This window comes from Erythranthe guttata, chromosome 2 (genome assembly GCF_056151865.1).
Source record: "Erythranthe guttata isolate IM_541 chromosome 2, IM_541, whole genome shotgun sequence".
NCBI lineage: Eukaryota > Viridiplantae > Streptophyta > Magnoliopsida > Lamiales > Phrymaceae > Erythranthe > Erythranthe guttata.
Window position 1 is genome coordinate 13584712 of NC_142534.1, and position 23683 is coordinate 13608394.

Consider the following 23683-nt stretch of genomic DNA (forward strand, 5'->3'; position numbering starts at 1 on the left):
CTTCTCCACTGCCTCGTTTTGGTCCTGTTTTGCCACTGGAATTAACAATTGGAAAATTAAGAAACAAAAATAAATATAACAATAAATTAAATATCGCATACAAACAATAAGTCTTCAGGGTCGACTTCCAATTGCTTGTGGTTCCGCCCATTTTGGTTACTTCTCTCAAATCATCCCTTTCAATAACATGTCTAATAACATCTAAAATGAAATAATTGTTATACATAAGATTTGAAATCTTTGGTATAAATTAATGAAACACAAAATTTAACAAAATGAAATTACCTATAAGCTATGATGGAAAAATATGTAAACTAATTACCACACAGTCAATAGGATGAAGAAGAAAATAAGAAAAAAAATATAAAGTCGGGTTACCAAAAGAAGAAGCCTTAGGTAGGGAAGAAATAAAATTCAAATGTTGCAGACATTCTGTAAAACGATGTCACAAAATCCGCTAGGGATGAAAATCAGATTTATTTACCCTTTTCTGTAAAAATCGAAAATCAGATTTATTATTAATAATATCAAGGAGATAAAAATTTGATAAAAATTGATAATAATATTTAGGAGAATTTTTTTTGATATAAAATCAAAAAATAATATTTAGTAGATAAAAATTTGATAAAAATCGAAAATAATATTTAAAATAATGTTAATGAGATAAAAGTTGATAAAATACGAAAATAATAATTAGAATAATATTTAGGAGATAAAATATGATTAAAATCAAAAATATTATTTAAAATAATATTTAGGAGATAGAAATTTGATAAAAATCGAAAATAATATTTAGGAGACAAAAATCTGATAAAAAACGAAAATAATATTTAGGAGATAAAAAACTAATAGAAACATGATAAAACTCGAAAAAATATTTAAAATATTATTTAGGAGGTATAAATTTGATAAAATTCAAAAATAATATTTAAGAGATAAAAATGTGCTAAAAGTTGAAAATTATATTTAAAATTATATTTAGGAGATATAAATTTGATAAAATTAAAAAATATTATTTATAATAATATTTAGGAGATAAAAAGTTTGATAAAAATAAAAAATAATATTTAGGAGACAAAAATCTGATAAAAATCAAAAATAATATTTAGGGGAAACAAACATGATAAAATTCGAAAATAATATTTAAATAATATTAAGGAGAAAAAATTGATAAAAATTGAAAAAAAATTACACATATAACATTAGGGTTTCTTAGGGTTGCCCTAGCGTTTCTTTCTTTTATATATAAGATTCCACCTCTCAACTTCTCCACCCCAGTTTTATCTCTCCCCGTTTCTATCAAATGTTGTGGCTTCATAAAAGGTTAGCTATTTTGCAATTTGTTTTCTCTTCATAGTTCATAATAAATCTGATTTTCGATTTTTACAAAAAATGGTAAATAAATATGGTTTTCATCCCTAGCAGATTTTTTGATATCGTTCTATAGAATTTCTGCAACATTTGAATTTCATTTCTTCATCCTACCTAAGGCTTCTTCTTTTGGTAACCCGATTTTAGAATTTTTGTCTTATTTTCTTCTTCATCCTATTAGTTTGAATCTTTTTCCATCATGGCTTATAGGTAATTTCATTTTGTTAAATTATGTGTTCATTAATTTATACCAAAGATTCCAAATTTTGTGTATAACAATTATTTCCTTTTTAGATGTTATTGAAATGGATGGTTGGAGAGAACTAAGCAAAAATGGGCGGAGCCACAAGCTATTAGAAGTCGGCCTTCAAGACTTATTGTTTGTATGCGATATTTAATTTATTGTTTATATTATTTTTGTTTCTTAATTTTTCAATTGTTAATTCCAGTGGCAAAACAGGACCAAAACGAGGCAGTGGAGAAGGACTTAATTACGATGCAAGATATATAGATGGCCTTTTACTTTGATATGTTGTCGATAGTTTAGTTTTGATTAGGTTAACTAAACTATTAAATCAAATTACTTTTAAGCTCAACATGAAAGAATAGGTGATGATTTTGTTCCTGGTTCAATTTTTCAATCTACTGGTATTAGCTGATTCAATTCATTTGGAAAATTATTCAACAGTAAAGTTAATATTTTTTTTTTTTTTAGTATACTTAGTAATGTTCCACTGATGAATTATTAATGAATGATTATAACATAATTTGAATCATACGATACATCAAACGTTTGTTTATATTCTTACAATATCAAAACAATGCAATTTGTTGTCCCGTGCATCGCACGGGTACAATTACTTGTATATATTAAAAAAAAAAAAAAGACAGCTAAATTTAGGCTCGAGCTCGTCCGAAGCTCGAACTCGTGAGCTCGAGCTCGAGTTCGAAAAACCCAAGCTCGAGCTCGAGACTTTGTCGAGCCGGCTCGTCGAGTTCGCGAGCCAGTTCGGCTCGTTTACCACCCCTAAGCTGGACCCACATAGGGGCATAAGTGAGGTGTCAACGTCGGGCCTCAAGGAAGAGCGATTCTGCCACCACCCTGCAATAAATGTTTCATTCAAGAATGGGGAAGCGTACCAGATTGCGCACCCTACCACAATAGAATTCGACAAAAACATATTAAATTATTTAATTCAATAATTTAATATTTCGCTAAATTAATAATTTTTTAAATAGTCTGAAACGCATTAACTTATAGAGGTTTAATTATAGTCAATTCTCTAACTTGTACACACCCTAGATTGTTCCAATTTATGTCACCTTGTATGTAATAATTGAGGATTAAAAATCCTTGTCAGTAGTTGACAAAATCTCAAACACGTCATAAATAATCTAGGTACCAAATTTAGCTCAACAATTTCCTCACATTTCAAACCAGGTAACAAAAATCTAACGCATTCATAAATAATATTTAATGTTCACCAGAAAATCAAATATTGTATTTATTGAAATTTGACCTAAATTTATTGACGTTACTTACAACAATAACTACAGTGGATATCGATTTGCACTATAAAATACCATCAAAGTTTGCAACAAACAAACACACATTTTTCTTCTGAACAAAAATAAAAATAAAAAATATAGTAATTAATATGTCTACCATTGTTTTCCCCGACCACCATTCTGCAGCTGCAGATGCTGAAGCTCTAAGAAAGGCTTGTCAAGGTAAATTAATTAACTTACCTATATATGTTAATTGTTAATTAATTATTATATTAATGATAATCGCATTCCGTAAAAATAGAGCAATTAATCTTTATTGACGGAATCGAACCGAAAAAAAAAAAAAAAAACGATCACAATTAGTTACAATTACTCATTTTTATGATGGATTAGTGACCGATGCGATCGATCGGCTACAAAAACCCTTGTCACAAATCAAATGTGCATTTAATTTAGATTTTAGTATACCATAAAAAAAAAATCTGGCTTCATTTCGATATTAATTTATCGGTTATATATATGATAGATGCAATTATTATTATTTTTTGCTATATAATTTGTGTAGGATGGGGAACGGATGAGAAGGGTATAATTGGAATACTTGGAAGGAGAAATGCAATTCAAAGAAAGCTGATAAGGCAAGCCTACGAGGACTTGTATCAAGAAGATCTTATCAAACGCCTTGAGTCTGAGCTATCTGGCGATTTTGAGGTAATAAATACATATCTTATCTTATATATAAAAGAAAGAAACGCTGGACAACCCTTAAAAACCCTAATGGTATTTTAGTAATTAAATGTTTATATATATAAGCTAGAAACGCTGGGCAACCCTAAAAAACTCTAATGGTATTTTAGTAATTAATTTTTTTTTTCTCTACTAATTTCTAACTATCATTTTTAACAATTATCAACATTGAAACTAAACCGTGAAGAATCCTACCCTAATGGTACTTCTGTAATTATTTATTTTTAATATTTTTTTTTTTCTACTAATTTTGAACAATTATCAATCTCCTATTTTTCATCAATATATCTCAAATCTTAAGAGATAAAGATAAAAATTCGATTTCTTAAAATCTTAACCTATATATTTGGATTGTAATTCTTAATATGTAAGATTTAAAAAAACTAATGTTATATAAAATTTTAATAATACCACATTATTAAATTTTACTATGTTAGTGTGCTAAATTTTCTTATTATCTATTAAATTGATTTTTTTTTTCACTTTCGAAATAATATCCCGTGCATCGCACGGGGAAAAAAACACTAGTACATATATATAGTGGCGAGTCCATGAATTTGTTTAGGGTCGAAATATTTTTAGGATTTTTTTGTGACAAAATCATATAATTGGAAAAGAAAAAAAACGAAAAGTAAAAAAATTTAGAGTTTTTTTAGCATTAATTTGAATTTCGGGTGGACTAATTAATAAAAATTGGGGCTTTTTTTTTTGCATTAATTTGAATTTTGGATGGGCTAATTAATAAAAATTGGGGCTTTTCTTGCATTAATTTGAGTTTAAAGTACCTGAAATTCCTAAAGGTTTGAATTTTGGGTTGGCTAATTAAGAAAAGTTGGATGGGCTAAATAGATGTATAGGTATAATATATGGTAAAAAATATAAAGTAAGGAGGGATTGAGTCCACCCTTGCCCAAGGGTGGACTCGCCCCCGTGTGTGTGTGTGTGTGTGTATAAAATCTCTAATTGCTAAAAGAATCGGTGTGTTAACGAAATTAGCAAGAAGGCCCTTGTGAAAAATAGTCAAAGCCAAAAAACAACCTAATAGTTTATCGCGCGAATTATAAGAGTATATCAAGTTAAAATTACCCTCTAAAATTCTTTTTGATTTAGTTTTTGTTCATTGTTTAATATATCTTCTGTAAGGGTACTTAGGTAATTTTACACAAGTCAACAATAAATTTCGAAATAAGGGTCGGTGTGCTTTTAAAAAACACAACATGTGGGCGTTTTACTAATTTTTTAAACACAAGAGATTTTTCGACAATTAGAAACAATACAGGGAGTAATGTGCTATTAACTCCCTAATAATGAGTGATTTGGAATAAGTTTATACTCTTTAATTAGGTCCAAATTTTACGAATAATTGTATGATTTAATGTAAATATATAATTTTTTTTTTTAACAATTTATCATATTTAAAATGCAAAAATAACTCTATAACTAGAAACATACAAAACACCGTGTATACTTTTTGTAAAAAACATGCTATATATATACGATATGAATTATCCATAGTCAAATTACATTTAAATCTTCGTTATTTTTCATGACTTCGTATATAACGTACTTATTCGAGTCAATACAGAAAGCTGTTTACCGCTGGGCATTGGATCCAGAAGACCGCGACGCTGTGATATTGCACACCGCAATCAAGAAAACACCAACAATCGACTATCGGGCAATAGTCGAAATTTCGTGCACTAGTTCGTTCGTCGAGCTTCTAGCTATAAAGCGCGCCTACCAAATCCGCTACAAGCATTCCCTAGAAGAAGACTTGGCTCAACGTACAACAAGCCATATGCGCACGGTTTCTGAATTAATCAATACTTATTTTCCTAAAATCAATTATTACAAAAAAAAAAAAAAAACATATTATTTTTTGGTGAATTAATTCATTTATGAATTAATTTGTTGTGCAGTTTCTGGTTGGGTTAGTGAGCATATTTAGGTACCAAGGTGAAGAGATTAATGCAAGGCTAGCAAACTCTGAGGCTGATATTCTGCATGGTGCTATTTGTAAGGAAAAGGCATTTACTCATGAAGACATTATAAGAATTTTGACTACAAGGACTAAACCTCAAATTATTGCAACTTTAAATCACTACAAAGATGACCGTGGCACATCAATTACTAAGGTAATAGAAATTCAAAGTTTTCAATATTGCATTTCTACCCACCAAATTTGGGCCATTTTTAGAAATATTGTAAATTATAACTTTATGTTTCTAAGATTACATTTTGGTTGATTTCTTTCAGCATTTGAGAGACGAGCAATCTTGCGACTATGTGTCCGCCTTACGCGTCGCTATCCGATGCATCAACGATCATAAAAAGTATTATGCAAAGGTAGTGATTTTATTTGAGGAATTTATAGTTTTTCACTTCTCAAGTTTGCACTGATTTCCTATTTGGACCCCGTGTTCACGAAAAATACATTTGGTCCCTCATGTTTCAATAATTTAACACATTTGGTCATTTCCGTCAATTTACCGGCAGTCCGTCAGTTAAGACACTGACGGGCACACACTTGATTCCGTTAGTACTAACGGAAAATTGACGGAAAGTGACTAAAAGTGTTTATTTTTTTAAACATGAGGGGCCAAATGTGTCTTTTTGAACATGGGGGCTAAATATGAAATCAATGCAAACTTGAGGCGTGAAACGGTATTTTTCCCATTTTTACTTCAAAAAATGGTTTAATCAATTATTATTCAAGAACGAAAATTGGTTTAATCAATTTTCTTATCGAGATATACACAAATACGATTTCATTTTTCAAGAACGAAAATATTCTCCCAAAATATAACAAAATTCACAAATAATTTAATTGACAAAATATTTTTTTATTGCTTCCTGAATTATATATAATTGGAAATATTGACATATTGTTCGACTCGTTATTTTGCAGGTTATTCGTCAAGCTCTGAACCGAGCTGGCACAGACGAAGAGTCGCTGACTCGGGTAGTGGTGACTCGAGCCGAAAAAGATTTGAAGGAAATAAAAGAGGTGTATCATAAGAGGAACAGTGTAACTCTTGATCATGCAGTTGCAAAAGACACTTCTGGAGATTATAAGGCCTTCCTCCTTACTTTGCTGGGAAATTAAACCAAGAATAGTAATTAAAAATATATCTACTTAATTAATTATGAAAATAAGTAATTATTATTAATTACATGCATGTTAATTGGAGACTTTGTGCTTTATTTGTTATGCATTGATCCTTGGATCACTTTTATTTGAGTTATGTTTTAAGATATTGGAACTATTGATTTTGAATATTTTATTTCTCTACTTGATTTCCAATTTATTGTAGTTAATGTTTGTTAGTATACTCCTTATTTAATCCCGGTATTTGGTACGGTCTACGTTATTCATTGATGCTCGATATACCGCACCATAAGAATACCAAAATATTTAATATATACTTATTTTTTTTCTTTCATTTTAAATCATAATGTTATAACAAATTATAAAATACTTGTAGATTGATATTTTTTTTCCAATATTTACAAATTAGCTTCTATTGATAATCACTTTTATTTTTAGTTCAAATATTTTTTTTTAAATATAAGAAAATATATTTTTAGTTTTACTTTACTGGTACCGAACCGAATTAATTTGGTAAAAAACTATATTCGTACCGATTTCACCGAATGAACACCTCTAAGACTCCTAAAGAAAATATCAGGGATGCTACTGTCAAACCCTTTAAAATTTTAACCAATGATTAATCATACTTTTTTTCTTTTCTTTTTAAATCTACCGATGATTAATCAAATTACCCATGATTGTATAGCTATTCAAAAATTAAACTAATCATCTTCAATTGTATAAACCATTTCATTTATAAAATGTAAATAATTGTGAAATCAAAATTGAGTAATTCCTTACTGCACACACTCGATGCACACCATCTTTTAATACGTACAATATTGAAAATTTATATGGACGTTCTAAAGAAGTTCTAGTTTATATGCATTTTAGACTTTTATTTGGAACATTAGAGGGAATCATTATACAAAATAGGATTTGTTTGATCTTAATCGTCCATTCCATCCATCATGGATATAAAAATGCTACACTCTAGTTAGGGCTCCCTCGACCCCCGACACTCGGCTATTATCACCGAGTGTCTTTCCTCTTATATTTATATTTCTAAGGGAGCCTCGATGCGATATCCGCTGATAACAACCGGGTGTACCTCCTCGGGACACGTGTCTCATGCTTATAATATAATTGATCTTTTTTATATTTTATGGTTTTCATTTGAAATTTAATTATATTTATTATTTGAATTACTAACCCATAGTCGATAGAATTAAGACCCCAACCCCACCTCCTTAATTTACCCTTTCTTCCTTCTATTTTCTTTCACCAACCCTCTCTCTTGGTTTCTCTACAACAAAAATGGGTTGGTTCTTTTTCCTTTCTGAAACCATTTGTGAAACTATTTGTGAAATCATATATCTAATTGAAAGAATTTATTTATAGATATGTTGGACTAATATTGGATATCTAGTTTCTATACGGCCACCGAAAGCATTGAAAAAATATAACAAAAAATTTGAAACTTCTTTGAAGAGGAAGAGCATACAGAAGAAGAAGGTAGGAGAGAAGCCTTATCAGAGCCAGCTGCAAATTTGTTCAAGAGAACACCGAAACAAATGTTTGAAGTCCACCGAAATAAATGTTTTGGACATTAGTTTTTTCAGTTTCTACTTTCAATATATATACATGTTAAAAATAATCTGTAAAAAATAGAATTTTGTAATTTGAATAAAAAGTTTTTTTTAACAGAATCTACTCTACTTTCAATTATATATGTTAAAAATAAGCTGTAAGAAATAAAATTTTGTAATTTGAATAAAAAGTTTATTTTATTAGAATCTGAAAGGATGGTTTAATTTGATTAAAATTCTAGGCACGGGGACAGAGTCTGAGTTGCGTTGCAGGTGTCACGAGGAGGCACACCCGGTTATTATCACCGGGTGTAGGCATCGAGGGCTCCCTATTTCTAAACCCCTACAACTTAACCCGATTATCTCTCTCCTTCCCACCAAACACAAACTCGGGTATATTTGCAATCCATTTGTGTAGCATGTGAAGGGTACAACTACATTTTTTATAATTACAATCGTTACCAAATTCTCATTCATCTATTATCGCTCTACAAATTCTCTATGATAACTATTTTGTATGACAATTTAGAATTTTATTTCAATTCTATAAAAATGGTAAGGTATTAATCATTGGGTAAACTACAATTTAAAGAGAGATCTTGACAACTCACTAAGAACATGATGTTTTTTTTTTTTTCTGAAAAAATCTGAACACCAATTCAATAAAAACAACAACCACCAATCTCTAAAATTCGACCAAGAAACAAAATTTCACAAACAACTACTTGTAAGATAACTCGATTCTAAAGTTTTCAACTATACCTTAAAAAAAGTTTCCTCAAATTGACAAATTTAATCGTATCGAAATTTCTTGTTCTTTTAGAAACCAGAAACAGCGAGATGAAAATGAGCAAGGGAGACGAACGGTTAGTGGCGATACGAACCCAGTAGTTAGTACCTGCCATTCGAAGCTCAACGAACCTGCAAAAGAAGTATCGGGGAGAGTTTCCCAATATGATAGGGCCCTATTTTTTGGGGGAATTTTATAATAAATTTGATTATTTACTAATATTAAATAAAAGTAGTTATTATAACAATAAATAAGTTACATCTTTCTTCTATTTCATTTATGCTAAAGTATCTTTCAATATTCAAAATTTATCATGCATATTTCTCCATCTTTACTCAATATTATATCAGTAATATTTTACTCTCCTACTTAGTATGTTACCTTGCACCAAAAGGCGAAATCCCTCGCCCCCAGGGCCCCCATCCCTTGGCCCGACAAGGATTGATGAGGGAATGTAAATCATGGTAACTCAACGGCCCGTTAAGGTAGCGGACCCGGACCTGGTGCCCACAAGGAACCAACCTTATTGGAGTTGAAATTCCCACACTGCGGCTGCCAGGATTCGATCCTAGGACCTTGCACCAACTTACCACCTCCGGAACCAGTTGAGCTACACCCAGGAACTAGTATGTTACCGTTTTTAATTTTAAACGTTTAAATTAATAAATTAATACGGTAATCATTCATTTGATAATTGATATAATACAGTAGAATCTCAATAAATTAATACTCGATAAATTAATAACTTTGGTTAAATAATAGTTTTTTCTGGTCCCAGTTGGGTAAAAACCTACTAAATTATTAGTTCTATAATTTAATATTTCGCTAAATTAATAGAATTTTGCTAGTTCCGACTCGATTAATTTATAGAGGTTTAACTTTGATACTTCTAGAAAAAATCACTTCAACCACAAATATCAAATAGATTATCAAATTTTAAATATATAACTAATTATATTTTTAAATGTCACATGTCAAATAGTGATAGGTCAATGAAGTGGTTAATATTTTTTATACCTCATTTTCCAATGAGTAATTTTGCATCTCGGGTTGGTTGAATATCAAAATAATTGTCACTTTAATGCCTTCATTGGAGTGGGAATATTTTTTAATTTTGGAATATTAAAATGGTAGTTTTTTAGTTTGATACTTCATTTAGTTCCTCCACTGAAGTTGCTCTAATAGAATTGTTGATTTTTTGTTTTAGCTTTTCGTCGAATTAAATCGATCTTTTTAATTTCTGAGTCATTATATTCTTGATGAAGAACAAGTGTGTTATATTTTGCAACATTATCGATGGAATAAGTTATACCGGGAAAAAGAATACAACACAATGATTTAATTCATATTTTTGTATCTCTAAAAATTACAAGGATTTATAATTCTATACAATTTATAGAGATGACAATATTTCCAAATTCATTGGGCAGTGACGAGTCCAGGAATTTGGTACAGTGTGGGTTTAAATTTTCCGGGATTTGGGGGCAGCGTCTCTGATTTTTTTTTAAATATTTTTTTGTGATAAAATCAGAAAATAGGAAAAGAAGAAACATAAAAAAAAACAAATTTTAGTTTTTTTTTCATTAATTTGAATTTGGGTGGGTTTTTTTTTGCATTAATTTGGATTTTGAGTGGATAATTAATAAAAAAATGGGACTTCTTTTTCACTAATTGAAATTTTGAGTGGGCTAATTAATAAAATTTGGGAGGCTAAATAGATATATAGTATAATATAGGGGGGAATTGTAAATTGAAGGTGGGCTTTAATCCACCCTTGCCTAAGGGTGGACTCGCACCTGCCATTGGGTATCCGGCCGACCCCATTTTTGCCGGATAATACCCGTCTCGTTAAAGAATGGAATGTGTAGTAAAATTTTCCCTTACCCGCCCCTTTTACCTCCCGTAATTTTTATTTACATATAATAATACCCTTACATGATGATGGAGTGTACTTGTTGACGATTAATAGCAAAAAGTAGTTTACGTTTCTATTTATTTTGTTTCAAGTATTGTCAAACATCGGTGCTTGGGGGCTTGTTCCAAGACAACGATGCTTGCTTTAAATTTTGTTTTTTTAATATGTATGTTTATAAAACTTTTGTTGATTTGCATTTTTATTTCAAATGCTTAGGAGTTCAATTGCACTTCACAATCACTAGGAATATATTTATTTGCATTGGAAAAAAAAGAACACATTGTCCTCTTTTTTTTTTCCTGGAAGGAACAAGGGTTATGATTGATTTTTACACTAAAAATAAGAAGGAAAAAACAAAGAAAAAAGAAAAAAAAATGTGGATTGTAAAATGGTGCGCTTAATTTTGCAAACGAGACGGGGCGGGATTGCGCTACCCAGCCCATGGCCATCTTTTTATAACAATAAAATAAAGGGTAAATTACAATCACCTCATGAGGTATGGTTAAATTACAAAAAAATCCCTTATGTTTGGATAATTACAATCATCCCCTTAACTATAAATCTACACGTCTACACTTGCGGTTTCAAATTTAGTGGAATTTTCGAGATTATATGGATTATTATCACTTTTGTACCCGTTTTATCCTATTCGAACTCCACATTTTGAAGCAGGATGATCATAATATGTGTTTTTACGCTTGTATATATCAGATTGTGGTGCATCAGAAACTGTATTTTTACACATAACGAGTATACAATAGAGCACATTTCACGAAATCTAGATGATTATGTTGAATTTGACACCATAAGAGTTGAGGTATAAGAAAAATTTATAGTTGAGGGGTAGATGTAATTATCCAAACAAAAAGGGTTTTTTCGTAAATAAACCATACCTCAGGGGATGGTTGTAATTACCCTAAAATAAATAAAACAAGCCCACATTTATTGCTCGCTTTGGGCCACAAAAAAAAAAAACTAGAGATTGTCCTGAGTCCGAACCTCCATCGATAAACCCTTCATCCTCTTCTTCATTCTCATGAATTACTTTCACCATAACACTTCCTCTCTCTCTTTGTTGTTCTATAATTTAGAAGCCTAGTAATTATAAGAAGAAGAAAAAATGAGAAAGGGAAATCCAATGTTGAAGAGAAATTCAAATTTAAACATCAAACATTAAACAAATCATCATAATTTGATAGCATTAAACATTAACATCAAACAAAAGAGATGCTACTCAACACCTCAAACAAAATATTTTGAACAGTCTTAAAAAATCATCAAGAAAATTGGATTAAAAAATAAATAAAAAACATACTTATTAGGGGTCCAAATTCCAAACTTAGATTCAAAAAACAAAAAAAAAAAAAAAAACATGCAAAGAAATGGAATTAATTAATCTCCTCTTGCAATTAAAGTAAGCAAGAAATCTCTATAGTTCCCATTGGCCAAATCTTCAATTTTGTGGGAGAGATGGACGCCAAATGTTTTATTATATTCTTCTTTGATTTGTTTCATGTCCGCATCGGCTCTTGTGACTATGATTCTTGTTACGGCTTCTTTGGTTATTTCATCCACATCATATTTCAATGATGCGTCCAACACCTAAAAATTAAATTAAATTTATAACAAATGAATTAATTAATGTTACAAAAAAAAAAAAAAGCATTTAAATATTTTTACAACTAATAATTTATGAAATTTTACCTGGCTAAAGTACGTTGGAGGTGTGCATAAACACTGAGTTGTCGCTTTTAGATGCGAGTTACCACCGAGTGCGATATCCTTTTACACAAAATATCAAAACAAATAAAATTGAATTATTAGAAAATAAATAAAAAAATCATTTATTTTTTACATAAAAGAAGCATTTTATGAGGATATGTTATTCATAGTTATTCATAGTCATTTAAATGCTGCACGGGGCAAACACATGGGTGTGTGTGATTATGTGCAGATCAACGAATATTAATTACTTGATGTATTTTATCGAGTATAGCATGAAATAAACCCTCAAAGAGTGTACTTAGTGATGATCGGGGCAGACCCAGCTAGATTTTAATTGACGGGCTATTTTTTTTCTATTAGAGATTATTATGATATTTGTACTATATGGTGAATAGGCGTAACGAAAATTTCAAAAAATAAAATAAAAATTGGAGGGGCAATAGTTTACAATCCCTCCAATTTTAATATTTAGGTGGTGTTTCAAAAAATAAAATAAAAATTGGAGTAGCAATAGTTTACAATTCCTCCAAATTTAATATTTAGGTGGTGTTTGTAAAAATCTTTGAAAAGTGATTACGACCTTTTTTTGTCTCAGAATCACTATTGAAGTATTCACAATAGCTTTTGCTTCTACTTCTCTTAAAATCGTTGTTTTCAGCAAAAATTAAAAAAAAAAATGCCCCCCTTGAGCAACTTCTTTTAAAATAAGTTGTTTAAAGTTTAGTTTTCATGAAATTTGTAAACAAGTCCAACCTTTTAAAATAAACACTTATTATTAGTTTAACTCAGAACCATCAACTTCTGTTTTATTTTTAATATTTTTAGCAAACACCACCTCAGTCCTATAACAACTTTACCACTCGATAGAAGTCTTTCAAAATATCCCTATCTTCAAAGTCGAAAGATAGTTGCGGATAACTGTTTTTCACCGTGATTTATTTGTTCGTTGAAAAATATAACTCTTGGACTCATTAAATTCATTTGTGCTACATATGTAATGATTTAAATAAAAAAAATAGCATAATTGAATTAAAAAAAAAAAAAAAGTGAATGATTATATATAATACCTCATCCAAGTAGTTGCCAGTAATTTGCTTGTAATGCTTGTAAAGTGCAACAAGATGAAGCTTACTTCTTGTGGATAATATTCTTACAATATCATCATCTTCAATAACACTATTATCCCCTTTCTTTGTCACATTTGATATTGTCTCAGCCTCTAATTTTGCAATTTCATCACTCACTTTTGGCCCTTCATACCTATAAGAACTCAATAGTGCAACCAAAAGCTGCCCAAAATAAAAAAAAAAGAAAAAAAAATTATTACGCCATTATTAATTAAGAAAATATAAAAATGCTACCAACAATTTTGTTGATTATGAAGATATAATATCTTCGATTAATTGCGGTTCGTGTTGAAATTCTAAAGCATGCCGTCGGCATTCACTCTACAGGGTGAGAATTGAACGAATCGGTTCGAGATTAGTCCTAAAATTGAAATTATCGGGATCGGAATCGACGAAAATCGGAAATATTGCATTATTTTAAATGTAATTCTTGAAAAACAAAGTTGAAGTTTTTTGAAATTATTTCCGAAATTAAAATCGGATAAAAAATTAGAATCTCATATGTATTCCAAATCCAATTCAGAAAATTTTGAAATCAGAATTTTCGGAATTCAGAACAAGATATAATAATCCAAATCAGAAATTCGGTTTCAACATCCAGCATCTTGCTGTAGATAATCAGAGTTTTCATAGGATTGATAATGTCAAACTTATATTCAATTTTGCTTTAATATGTCTAGTTGTTTGAATAAAAATAAATAAGGGTCGATAATAGTGGTGATAAGTGGCTAACCTTTTTCTCGGGAGTACGAATATGAGAAGCGACGTCTTCTTCGATCGAGTGATCGAAGAGGGAGTGATAAGCTCTGCGTGCACCCAACAACTCTTCAGACGATCTTGTGCACGCGATTTCAATGAGTACGTTATATTGAGGTCCCTTGTATAACGCTTCTTTCAATAATCTTGCGTCTCTCTCCCATGGATGCATAGTCCAAAGCACAATCGCGTCCTGAAACCACGATTTTCATTATTTAATAATTTCATGGATTTAAAACGTTGTGAAGTCGGTAATTAATTTTAATTTTCGAACCCGCTTTTCATTTTTAATAAATTTAACCTTATAGCTAATAGTGAAACATTAGGTAAGAAAGTATAGAAAGTAAACTAAAATGTGTGGCTAAGTGTAAAAATCAGACGTATCTGATCATAATTAGCATTTTTAGAAGGAAAAAAAAAAATTTTTTGAACTTAAAAAAATAATTCAGATCCCGGTCCAAATAATTCAAAAAAATCGAATGTTGGAATGTCAATAACTGAATTAAAATTCCAAAATCATTTTTTGTAATTAGAATCGTAGAAACTCGAACGAATCGGCGAAACTCGAAATTAGGTTTTGTTTTTTATTCACATATATTATAAAATACATATTAATATTGATGTTATAAATGTTAATTCGGGACAAAAAAAAATGAATTTTATTTTTTATTTTTATTTTTTGTTTTAAAATTTTAAAATATATTTTGGAAAACCAAAATTTGATCAAAATTCGAAATCCTATACATAATCCGACTCCAACAAATTTTCATTTTATTTTGAAAATTAGAATGCAAAATATAGTTCTAAAATCATAAATTTTCGAATCGAAATTGGCAAATCAGAAAAAACTTGTTTCGATGATCGGCCCTAAGCAAGAGTGGCATTCATAAGTTTTTTTAAAACAAAAATTTCCAAGAAACACCTTTTACTTACTCTAAACTATTTATATTAAGCGTGCACCCAAGTCCAAAACTCATGATTGTTACATTTGAACAACCCAAAAATAATAAATAAATAAATAAAATAAAAATAAAAATAAAACCAACCCAAAAATAAATCTAAATCTCAATTATGCTGACATATATAACCAATTTGTTTAAAATAATATTCTTTAAAAAAAATAAAAAAATAAAAAAATAAGAGAGCAAGTAGTATGAAAAATATACCTTGAGACGTAAAAACTCATTACGCAGCTGCAAGATATGGCGATCGTCCCACCTTTCGAATTGACGTTCGTCTTCAACAAAGAAATCTCCGCTCTTTTTTCTGAAACTCTGCCTCTCTTCCGGATGCCATTTCCCCAATATCGTTACGAATGCCTTCTCATCCACTCCAAAACCTTCATTTTTTTTTTAATTTTTAATAATTATTAACGTTAATAATTATTATTAATTAGAATTAATAATATTTCAAATGGTTGTTATAAATAAATAAGACTATACTTTGAAAAATATTTTTAAAACTCTTCATGCGAGGTTTTTGGTTTTTACGAATATACGGTGAAAATAAATACAACAAAAATGCCAAAATTAATAGTTTTTTTCAAAAATTCCTTTTTTTTTTTTTTTTAATTATTCATTGAATTATAGGAAAAAGGAAATTAGGAAAAAAAAAAGGATTTAATTGGGGAAAAAAACAAACCTGAGAAAGCTCTGGTGAGAGATCCATGGTCGTCTGAGGCTGCCATTGATGATGAGAATATATTATTAATTTTGCTGAATATTTATTTTTGTTTCGTTGAAGGAGGATGAATGTGATTGGCATTGGCGCCTTTTTATATCCTCCGCGCGGGGTTATTTTAGTCATTTTAGTTATTAGTTGGATCTCTCAATGGCTGCAAAGACAAAAATACCCCGAGGAAATAGGGTAATTGCATACTAGTCCTTATTTGGGTTATTAATTATTTTAAACTCGAGTCATACATTTATTTATTACATTTTACATCAGTTACTCGTTCAAACAAGGCAGAGACGTAGAAAACAATATATTATTAATGATATTAGTGTTGTTTAATATTTAATTAAATGAAGGGGGAAACACAATTTATGCCTATGTAACTGTTAAAAAAGACAAGCTAAGACAATTCAATTTAAATTATCACATAATAAATATTAAATTGGAATTTATTGAACCAACTACAGTGATACCTCGATAAATTAATAACATCGATTAAATAATAGTTTTTTTCAGTCCTGACTTAGTGAAAATGTGTTAAATTGATAACTCGATAATTTAATAATTTGCTAAATTAATAGAATTTTTCTCGACCCAACTATATTAATTTATAGAGGTTTAACTGTAATGATTTTTTTTCCGATTATATATATATATATTAATTCTTCTTTTAATATAATAAAGTGATGGGGCACAATGTATATTATTTATGTTTCAATCCAGTTCATCATAGATGGTGATTGTTCAAGTTTCAACCACAAATTGAGATAAAATTCTAAAAAAAAAAAAGGAAAAAAATGAATAAATCAACTTATGTAAAGTTTGACTTTTAATCTTCTAATGTCAAGCATTAATTGAATGTCCAATAGTCATTTTAGTGTCTATTCATTGGAGTTGCTCTTAGACTGTAATTATCAATTTTTTGAGAATTTAATTCGATGCATTCACGATTTATATAATTCACTTCATAAGTGTCTTTTTAATACCCTCCCGTCCCATTTTATATGTCGATTTTTTTTCGTTGCGAACATATTAAGAGAATCAATAAATGTGCATAGCTTATAGCGGAAAAAAAAAAAAAAAGAAAATTACTAATATATCCTTATTATTAATTATTTTCACTTCTTTAATTAAGAGTGACAAAAAAAAAAGTAAAAGTGAAAATAATGCAGTTAATGCTTCATTAGAATTGTAATAGAATTGTAATGTAACAAATAATTTAAGGATAATTTTTTTTTTCTTTCAAAAAGATAAATAATATGGGACAAACGGGAATATATCGTAATAATTTTGCACATTATGTGTAACTTTAGAGAGTACATATATATATTATATATATATATATATATATATATATATATATATATATATATATATATATATATATATATATATATATATATATATATATATATATATATATATATATATATATATATTAATTTATAAAATAGGAGATTGGGTGAGGTGTTTTAAATTGGAATTGGACAGCGAAATGTGAACGCTAGGTAGACCTGTCCATCCAATGTGAATGTGTGATAAATGTGATTGAATAAAAATATGTAGAACTTGGATAATAAATAAACATAATATAATATAATTATCCAAAGTCCAAAACCCATAACAGCTAAGCATGATGTTACATTAATATTATCTTGACAATAAAATACACACCTTACATTATTAATTTATATCATTTTCTGTATTTTTCAAACCAATTTTATCAATTCAACGCCCACACAACAACATAATTAATACACAGCAAGTTTGTCACAAGTTCAATTTAAAAATTCATATATGTTATTTAATTTGTGCCCCATAGAAGACCATAAAATAAATTAAAATATTTTCTAACATATATAACCGATTTGAATTTGAATCATATACCAACAAAGAAATATTTGCAAATTGTTCAAATCCAAAAAAAAATCTTTATTATTTTTTGTTTAACTAGAAAAGAAACACACACAAAAAAAAAAAAAAAAAAAAAAACAGGGCCGGTAAGGAAATGAATTAGTAAAACTAGGGGTGCAAGTTGGAACGGAAATTCCGATTTCCGCCGGTTCCGATCCGAAAAGTTCCGATTTTGGAACAACCTTTTTCATTCCGATTTCCGAAATTTCGATTTCCGATTTTTTCCGATTTTTTTGGATTGGAATTGGAATTATATAAAAAAAATTGGAATTTCCGATTTCCGATCCGATTATTTCCGAAATTAATTCCGAAAAAATTCCGATTTTTTTCCAAAAAATACATCTTTGAGTAATATATATATATATATATATATATATATATATATATATATTACTCAAAGATGTATTTTTTGGAAAAAAATCGATTTTTATGTAAAACCCTAGTTTTACGTTTATTATTTCTTGTGCAAAGCCAAAGAGTTTATTTAATTTTTGCTAGAAGTTTTATTGGATATTATGATGTCGTTTATATTTTGAATTGAAATTTAGTAGTTATTTTTATCGACGTGGATGTTTTTATTTTTAGCAAATTATGAAATTTTCAGCGAAGTTTCGAAATTTTAATACTTATGTCATTTCCGAAAAATTTCCGAAATTCCGAAATTTCCGGGCCTTTTGGAATTGGAATGAATTTTTAGATTCCGAAAATTTTGGAATTGGAATTGGAATTGATTTTGTACTTCCGAATTTTTTTGGAAATATTCCGAAAAGGCTAATTCCGATCCGATCCTTCCGACTTTCAGCCCTAAGTAAAACCTATTTATGGGACAAAGCGATTTTCTTTTTTAATTACTCCATATGTCCTATATTATTGTTTTATGAGAATTTTTTTGTCCCAAAGTATTTGTTATTTTAGGTCTCGTTTGCTTGTTACGGTTAGGGTAGATTGACTAAATAATAGTTGAGTTAGTAAAATATTTAGTTGGTAGGATTTAATATTACCCAAACCCGCTACATTTTTTGATGCTCGTAGTTAAGTGTTACTACGTCATGATTAACACCCCATGATTAATTTTGTAGGGTGACTAACATGAAAATTTACAATTTTATCCTTAAACAATAACTCAATTTAAAAAAAAAAAGACTTTATAGACAATTCACATATAGTAACATAATCTAATAAATTTAATACAAGATGTAATCTAAAGAATCAAACATATTGGAGCAGTAATTATTTAGAGGGTGTTTGGCTAAGCTTATTTTAAACAGCTGATAAGTTCTTACGTCTGATAAGTTGTTTTAAGAGCTGATAAGTTGTTACATCTTATTTTTATGATTAATTTTTAGAGTGTTTGAATAATGAGCTTATTTCCTATTTTTATTCATTATAAGATCTTAAATAAAATGTGGGGTAGAGGTACTTATTTAAAAATATCTTATTTGCTCTCCAACAACTTATTTAAAAAAAAAAAAAATTAAGATCTTTTTCTGAAAATTTACCAAACACTTTGGCAGAACTTATAAGCTGTTTTTAACATCTTATAAGCTTAGCCAAACACCCTCTAATTAGTTAACGAATTAATCTAATCTAATCTAATCCGATCTAATCAAATATAGGGAAACAAACCAGGCCTTAGAGTTTCATAAAAATATTAATTATATTTTTGCTCGATTGTTCCCCTTATCAGTCTTAATTAGTTAGATGAAAAATAATTTAATAACAAGGGTATTATAGTATTTTTAATATCAATTTGCTATAATTTATGTATATTTATTGAACTTCTTACTACGTACGCTACTAAAAAAAAATAATATATAATATATTTGATTCTTGATTTTTCATTGAAGATCATAACTCGATCCGGACAGACAGCTTTAAGACATGCTAAGCACGTTTTGTTTGTAATTATGCTAAACCTATTCTTAATTATTGCGACGTGTGAGAACGTGTGGATTCTCTGATTTTGTAAATATCTCTGTGTGATTCTATTTTTTAAAATAAAAATTATATAGTATTATTTGAAGTTTAGGACTTGAATTTTAAATTTATGATATAAAAACCTAATTAATTAATTAATTAATTAATTAATTAATTATTATTATGCTATCCTACCAATCAAACAATGTGTAAGTGTATATGAAAGCTAGAGTAAACTCGGTTTTGGTGATGGGTTGATTTGAAGAGAGGGGTTTTCTGGAAATATGAACGATGTAACTGAAAATTTTAAAAACTTCACTTTGGATCCTATAAAATTTTTAGGGTGTACCTCTAACTTTTTAATGTTAGGTGTATTTGTCTTTTCAAGTCAAAAAACAGACTCATACTTGCATAAATGGCGAGTGTAGCACTGGATCAGCGGCTCGTAGGAACCTATTGACTTTGACTTAATTTATAGGGGGTTTTCACAGTTTTTTGTATATATTATAAAGGATGAAATTGAAAATCTTAAAAACTTCACTTTGGGGCTTATAAGAATTTTGGAGTGAATCTGAAACTTTGCATTTTTTTAATTTCAAGAGTATTTGTGTCTTTTCAAGTCAAAAACACCCCCCTACTTGCACAAATGGCGAGTGTAGAACACGGTCGACGGCTCCCAAGAACCTTATTGACTTCGACAAAATTTATAGGGGGAGTTTCGCTAATTTCTTTAATATGAGGATTTTTTGGCAATTCGATATTATACATGAGTAGTTTTTGCAAAAAAACCCAATATTGTACGCCTCAAATTTTTTGGTGTTTTACGTGGACTAAAAAAAATAAAAGATAGTTGTTTCTCAAAAAATAATAAAAAAATAAAAATAATTGGAAACATGCATGAAACACATGGTAACATACCTTGTGATCTTTATCTGTCAGAAGTATAATTAGAGATTAGCTGGCAAATGTTGTGTGGGGAAATTGTGTTCTTGACAGACCAACCACTTTATCTGCTTATCAAGATTTATTGTATAATGATTAATGATTGAGTCAATTTACATATTTATAATTTAATGATTCTTCAAATTCAATTTTTTATGTTAATATTTTTTAGATCAAACTCCTGTTAAATATACGTTATCTAGTGTAGTTTACATTTTTCGTACAATTTACGAGTTATATTATAGGAGAACACGATTTAAAAAAAATGGGTTAGACCTAATAGAATCTACATTTTTATTTTTATTTTTAACATTATAGTAATTAATTTATTATCTCTATTCTTAAATAATAATATTACATATGATTAATCATAGGCTATATTCGACAGGGCGATGTTTGTAATTTCCACAAGAATAAAAAACGTACGCAAAGTATCGGTTAGAAGAAGTAATTAATAAACTAAGACAGGGGCATAAACGTCCAACAAAAAAATGTAATTTTTTTATCCCTATCCTACCCTTCGAAGGGAGGAGCGAGGGAAACAAGTGAAAAACCAACAGAACTGATCAAACACAACCATTTGAAATCGACGACGAAAAAAAAAAGAGGAAGAAGAAAAATGGCGACACTTCGAATTCCGGCGGTGGTTCCATCTCCGGCGGAAGACTGTGAAAATCTGAAGAAATCCTTCCAGGGTACAGTACTCACCCACTTCTCCTTTCTCTCTCTATCTCTCTCTCTCTCTACACACACACAACGATCAATTTTTTTTTTTCTGATTGAATTTCTGTACATTTTTTGCTGATTTGTTGTTTGTAATGAAGAATTGGGGGCAGTTAATTATGTTTTTAGATGTGTGTTGTTGGATTATAGGGTTGGGCACAGACGAAAAGGCGCTAATTCGGATTCTAGGTCGCAGAAATTCAAATCAGAGGCGAAAAATTAAAGATACTTATCAACAGCTCTACAATAAATCCCTCATTGATTGCATCTTCTCTGAGCTCTCTGGTGATTTCCAGGTATATTTATTTATTTTTATTCAATTGCAAAAAAAAAAAAAAAAGAAAGAAATCTTTAATGATTTTGGCATAAAGTAGTTTTTTTTTTTTTTTTTTTTTGTTTTTTTGTGATTTTTGTGTTTAGAAAGCGGTGATGTTATGGGCATACGATCCAGCTGAAAGAGATGCAAGGCTTGCTAACGAGGCGTTAAAATCGAAGAAGAAAACCGTAAGAAAATTACAAGTAATAGTCGAGATAGCGTGTGCGAATTCGCCGCATCATCTTGTTGCCGTGAGGCAAGCGTATTGTTCTCTGTTCGAATCTTCACTTGAGGAAGATATCGTAAAGCATGCCCCTCTACCCTTTCAAAAGGTATATATACATGTATATATGTGTATATGTGTGTGTGTGTGTAAACATATATATATATATATATATATATATATATATATATATATATATAATCATATGCGGAAACAAGAACAGTATTGTAGTAACATATGTGTAATGTAATGAAACAGATCTTGGTTAGTTTGGTGAGTTCTTACAGATACGATAAAGAAGTGGTGGATTGTAATGTAGCTAATATCGAGGCGACTAAATTACACGAGGCCATTAAAGCGAAGAAATTAGACAGTGACGAGTTCTTATGGATATTGAGTACAAGAAACCTGTATCAACTCAGACAAACTTTCCAGTGTTACAACGATAATTACGGCAAATCCATAGACAAGGTTTTTTAATTATCCGTTTTTTTTTTTATTTTTTTATTTTTCATTTTTAATGTTTTAATTTTTTGTCATTGCTTGGAAAATCAAATTTGCAGGATATTATGGCTTGTAAAGACGGAACTCGTGAGTCGATTATGAAAGTAGTGATTTGGTGCATAGACTCCCCCGAGAAACACTTTGCTGAGGTAAATTAAAAAAAAAATGTTTTAGAAAACCGAAAGAGCCAATATTTAATGAATTATTATTTGTTTTTTGGGAAATTACAGGTTATAAAATCTGCGATAGTCGGGCTAGGAACGGATGAAAATTCGCTGACGAGAGCTATCGTAACACGAGCAGAAATCGACATGATGAAAGTCAGGGGAGAATATTTTAATTGCTACAGAACTAGTTTGGATAATGCTGTCATTGGAGATACATCTGGTGATTACAAGGACTTCCTCATGACTTTGCTTGGAGCTAATATTTGATTTATTTATTTATTTATGTTGTCTGAATGTTTTGGTGTAATATTTATTTGGGTTTTGATTTGGTGTTTGGGGTTTGGGAAATTGAAAATAAAATCACATTTTTATGTACATGGTTTTCTATACTGGAAGATTGGTTTTCCAGGTGTGTAATTCTTGTAAGAATTAAATTTTTTTTTCTTTGCATCCTATGTGTGATAATTGAAAAATCGAAAAAGTTCAAGTCACTGATGAAGAATTCGGTGAAAATGTTCGTTGTATTTGTTTTTGCGAATATATTTTCAGAATAAGAACATAATTGCCGAAAGACTTTGATATAACTAGTGGCGAAGCCAGAATTTTATCCATTAGGGAGGCCGTTTATATAATAAGAATAAAGTAAAAAAACTAATGAACTAATGATTGTTCCAAGAATGCGA

General features: G+C 29.4%; 3 protein-coding genes across 4 annotated transcripts; 2 read left to right on the plus strand and 1 right to left on the minus strand.

Annotated features, from left to right (window-relative positions):
• The first annotated feature begins 2943 nt into the window (after positions 1-2943).
• On the plus strand, positions 2944-6931 carry ANNAT8 (annexin 8). Its single transcript, XM_012980932.2, has 6 exons — positions 2944-3102; positions 3446-3591; positions 5213-5434; positions 5547-5762; positions 5884-5973; positions 6536-6931. The coding sequence occupies exons 1-6, from the start codon at positions 3030-3032 to the stop codon at positions 6731-6733; spliced, it is 945 nt and encodes a 314-aa protein (XP_012836386.2). The 5' UTR covers positions 2944-3029; the 3' UTR covers positions 6734-6931.
• ANNAT3 (annexin 3) lies at positions 3218-23491 on the plus strand. Of its 2 annotated transcripts, none has more exons than XM_088811820.1 (7): positions 3218-3226; positions 21677-21762; positions 21920-22086; positions 22211-22438; positions 22588-22800; positions 22893-22982; positions 23064-23491. In XM_088811820.1, the coding sequence occupies exons 2-7, from the start codon at positions 21687-21689 to the stop codon at positions 23265-23267; spliced, it is 978 nt and encodes a 325-aa protein (XP_088667946.1). In that variant the 5' UTR covers positions 3218-3226; positions 21677-21686; the 3' UTR covers positions 23268-23491. The 2 variants fall into 2 exon arrangements, with proteins under 2 accessions (XP_088667946.1, XP_088667948.1); XM_088811822.1 differs by having other exon boundaries at positions 21941-22086.
• Positions 12186-16407, minus strand: ANNAT4 (annexin 4). The gene is made up of 6 exons (XM_012980952.2): positions 16262-16407; positions 15787-15959; positions 14598-14813; positions 13805-14026; positions 12717-12794; positions 12186-12614 (listed from the first exon to the last, which is right to left on the minus strand). Exons 1-6 carry the CDS (start codon positions 16305-16307, stop codon positions 12405-12407), a joined length of 945 nt encoding a protein of 314 aa, XP_012836406.1. The 5' UTR covers positions 16308-16407; the 3' UTR covers positions 12186-12404.
• Positions 23492-23683: the final 192 nt, after the last annotated feature.

Bases quoted from the DNA above. Each gene is read 5' to 3' on its own strand.
- ANNAT8 (XM_012980932.2), top strand. From the start codon at position 3,030: ATGTCTACCATTGTTTTCCCCGACCACCATTCTGCAGCTGCAGATGCT. The intron at 3,592-5,212 runs GTAATAAATACA...GAGTCAATACAG, and splicing joins AGCTATCTGGCGATTTTGAG to AAAGCTGTTTACCGCTGGGC. The intron at 5,974-6,535 runs GTAGTGATTTTA...GTTATTTTGCAG, and splicing joins ATAAAAAGTATTATGCAAAG to GTTATTCGTCAAGCTCTGAA.
- ANNAT4 (XM_012980952.2), bottom strand. From the start codon at position 16,307: ATGGCAGCCTCAGACGACCATGGATCTCTCACCAGAGCTTTCTCAG. The intron at 15,960-16,261 runs GTTTGTTTTTTT...AAAAAAATGAAG, and splicing joins TCTCACCAGAGCTTTCTCAG to GTTTTGGAGTGGATGAGAAG. The intron at 14,814-15,786 runs GTATATTTTTCA...TCGTGGTTTCAG, and splicing joins ATGAGTTTTTACGTCTCAAG to GACGCGATTGTGCTTTGGAC.
- ANNAT3 (XM_088811820.1), top strand. From the start codon at position 21,687: ATGGCGACACTTCGAATTCCGGCGGTGGTTCCATCTCCGGCGGAAGAC. The intron at 22,087-22,210 runs GTATATTTATTT...TTTTGTGTTTAG, and splicing joins AGCTCTCTGGTGATTTCCAG to AAAGCGGTGATGTTATGGGC. The intron at 22,983-23,063 runs GTAAATTAAAAA...GGGAAATTACAG, and splicing joins CCGAGAAACACTTTGCTGAG to GTTATAAAATCTGCGATAGT.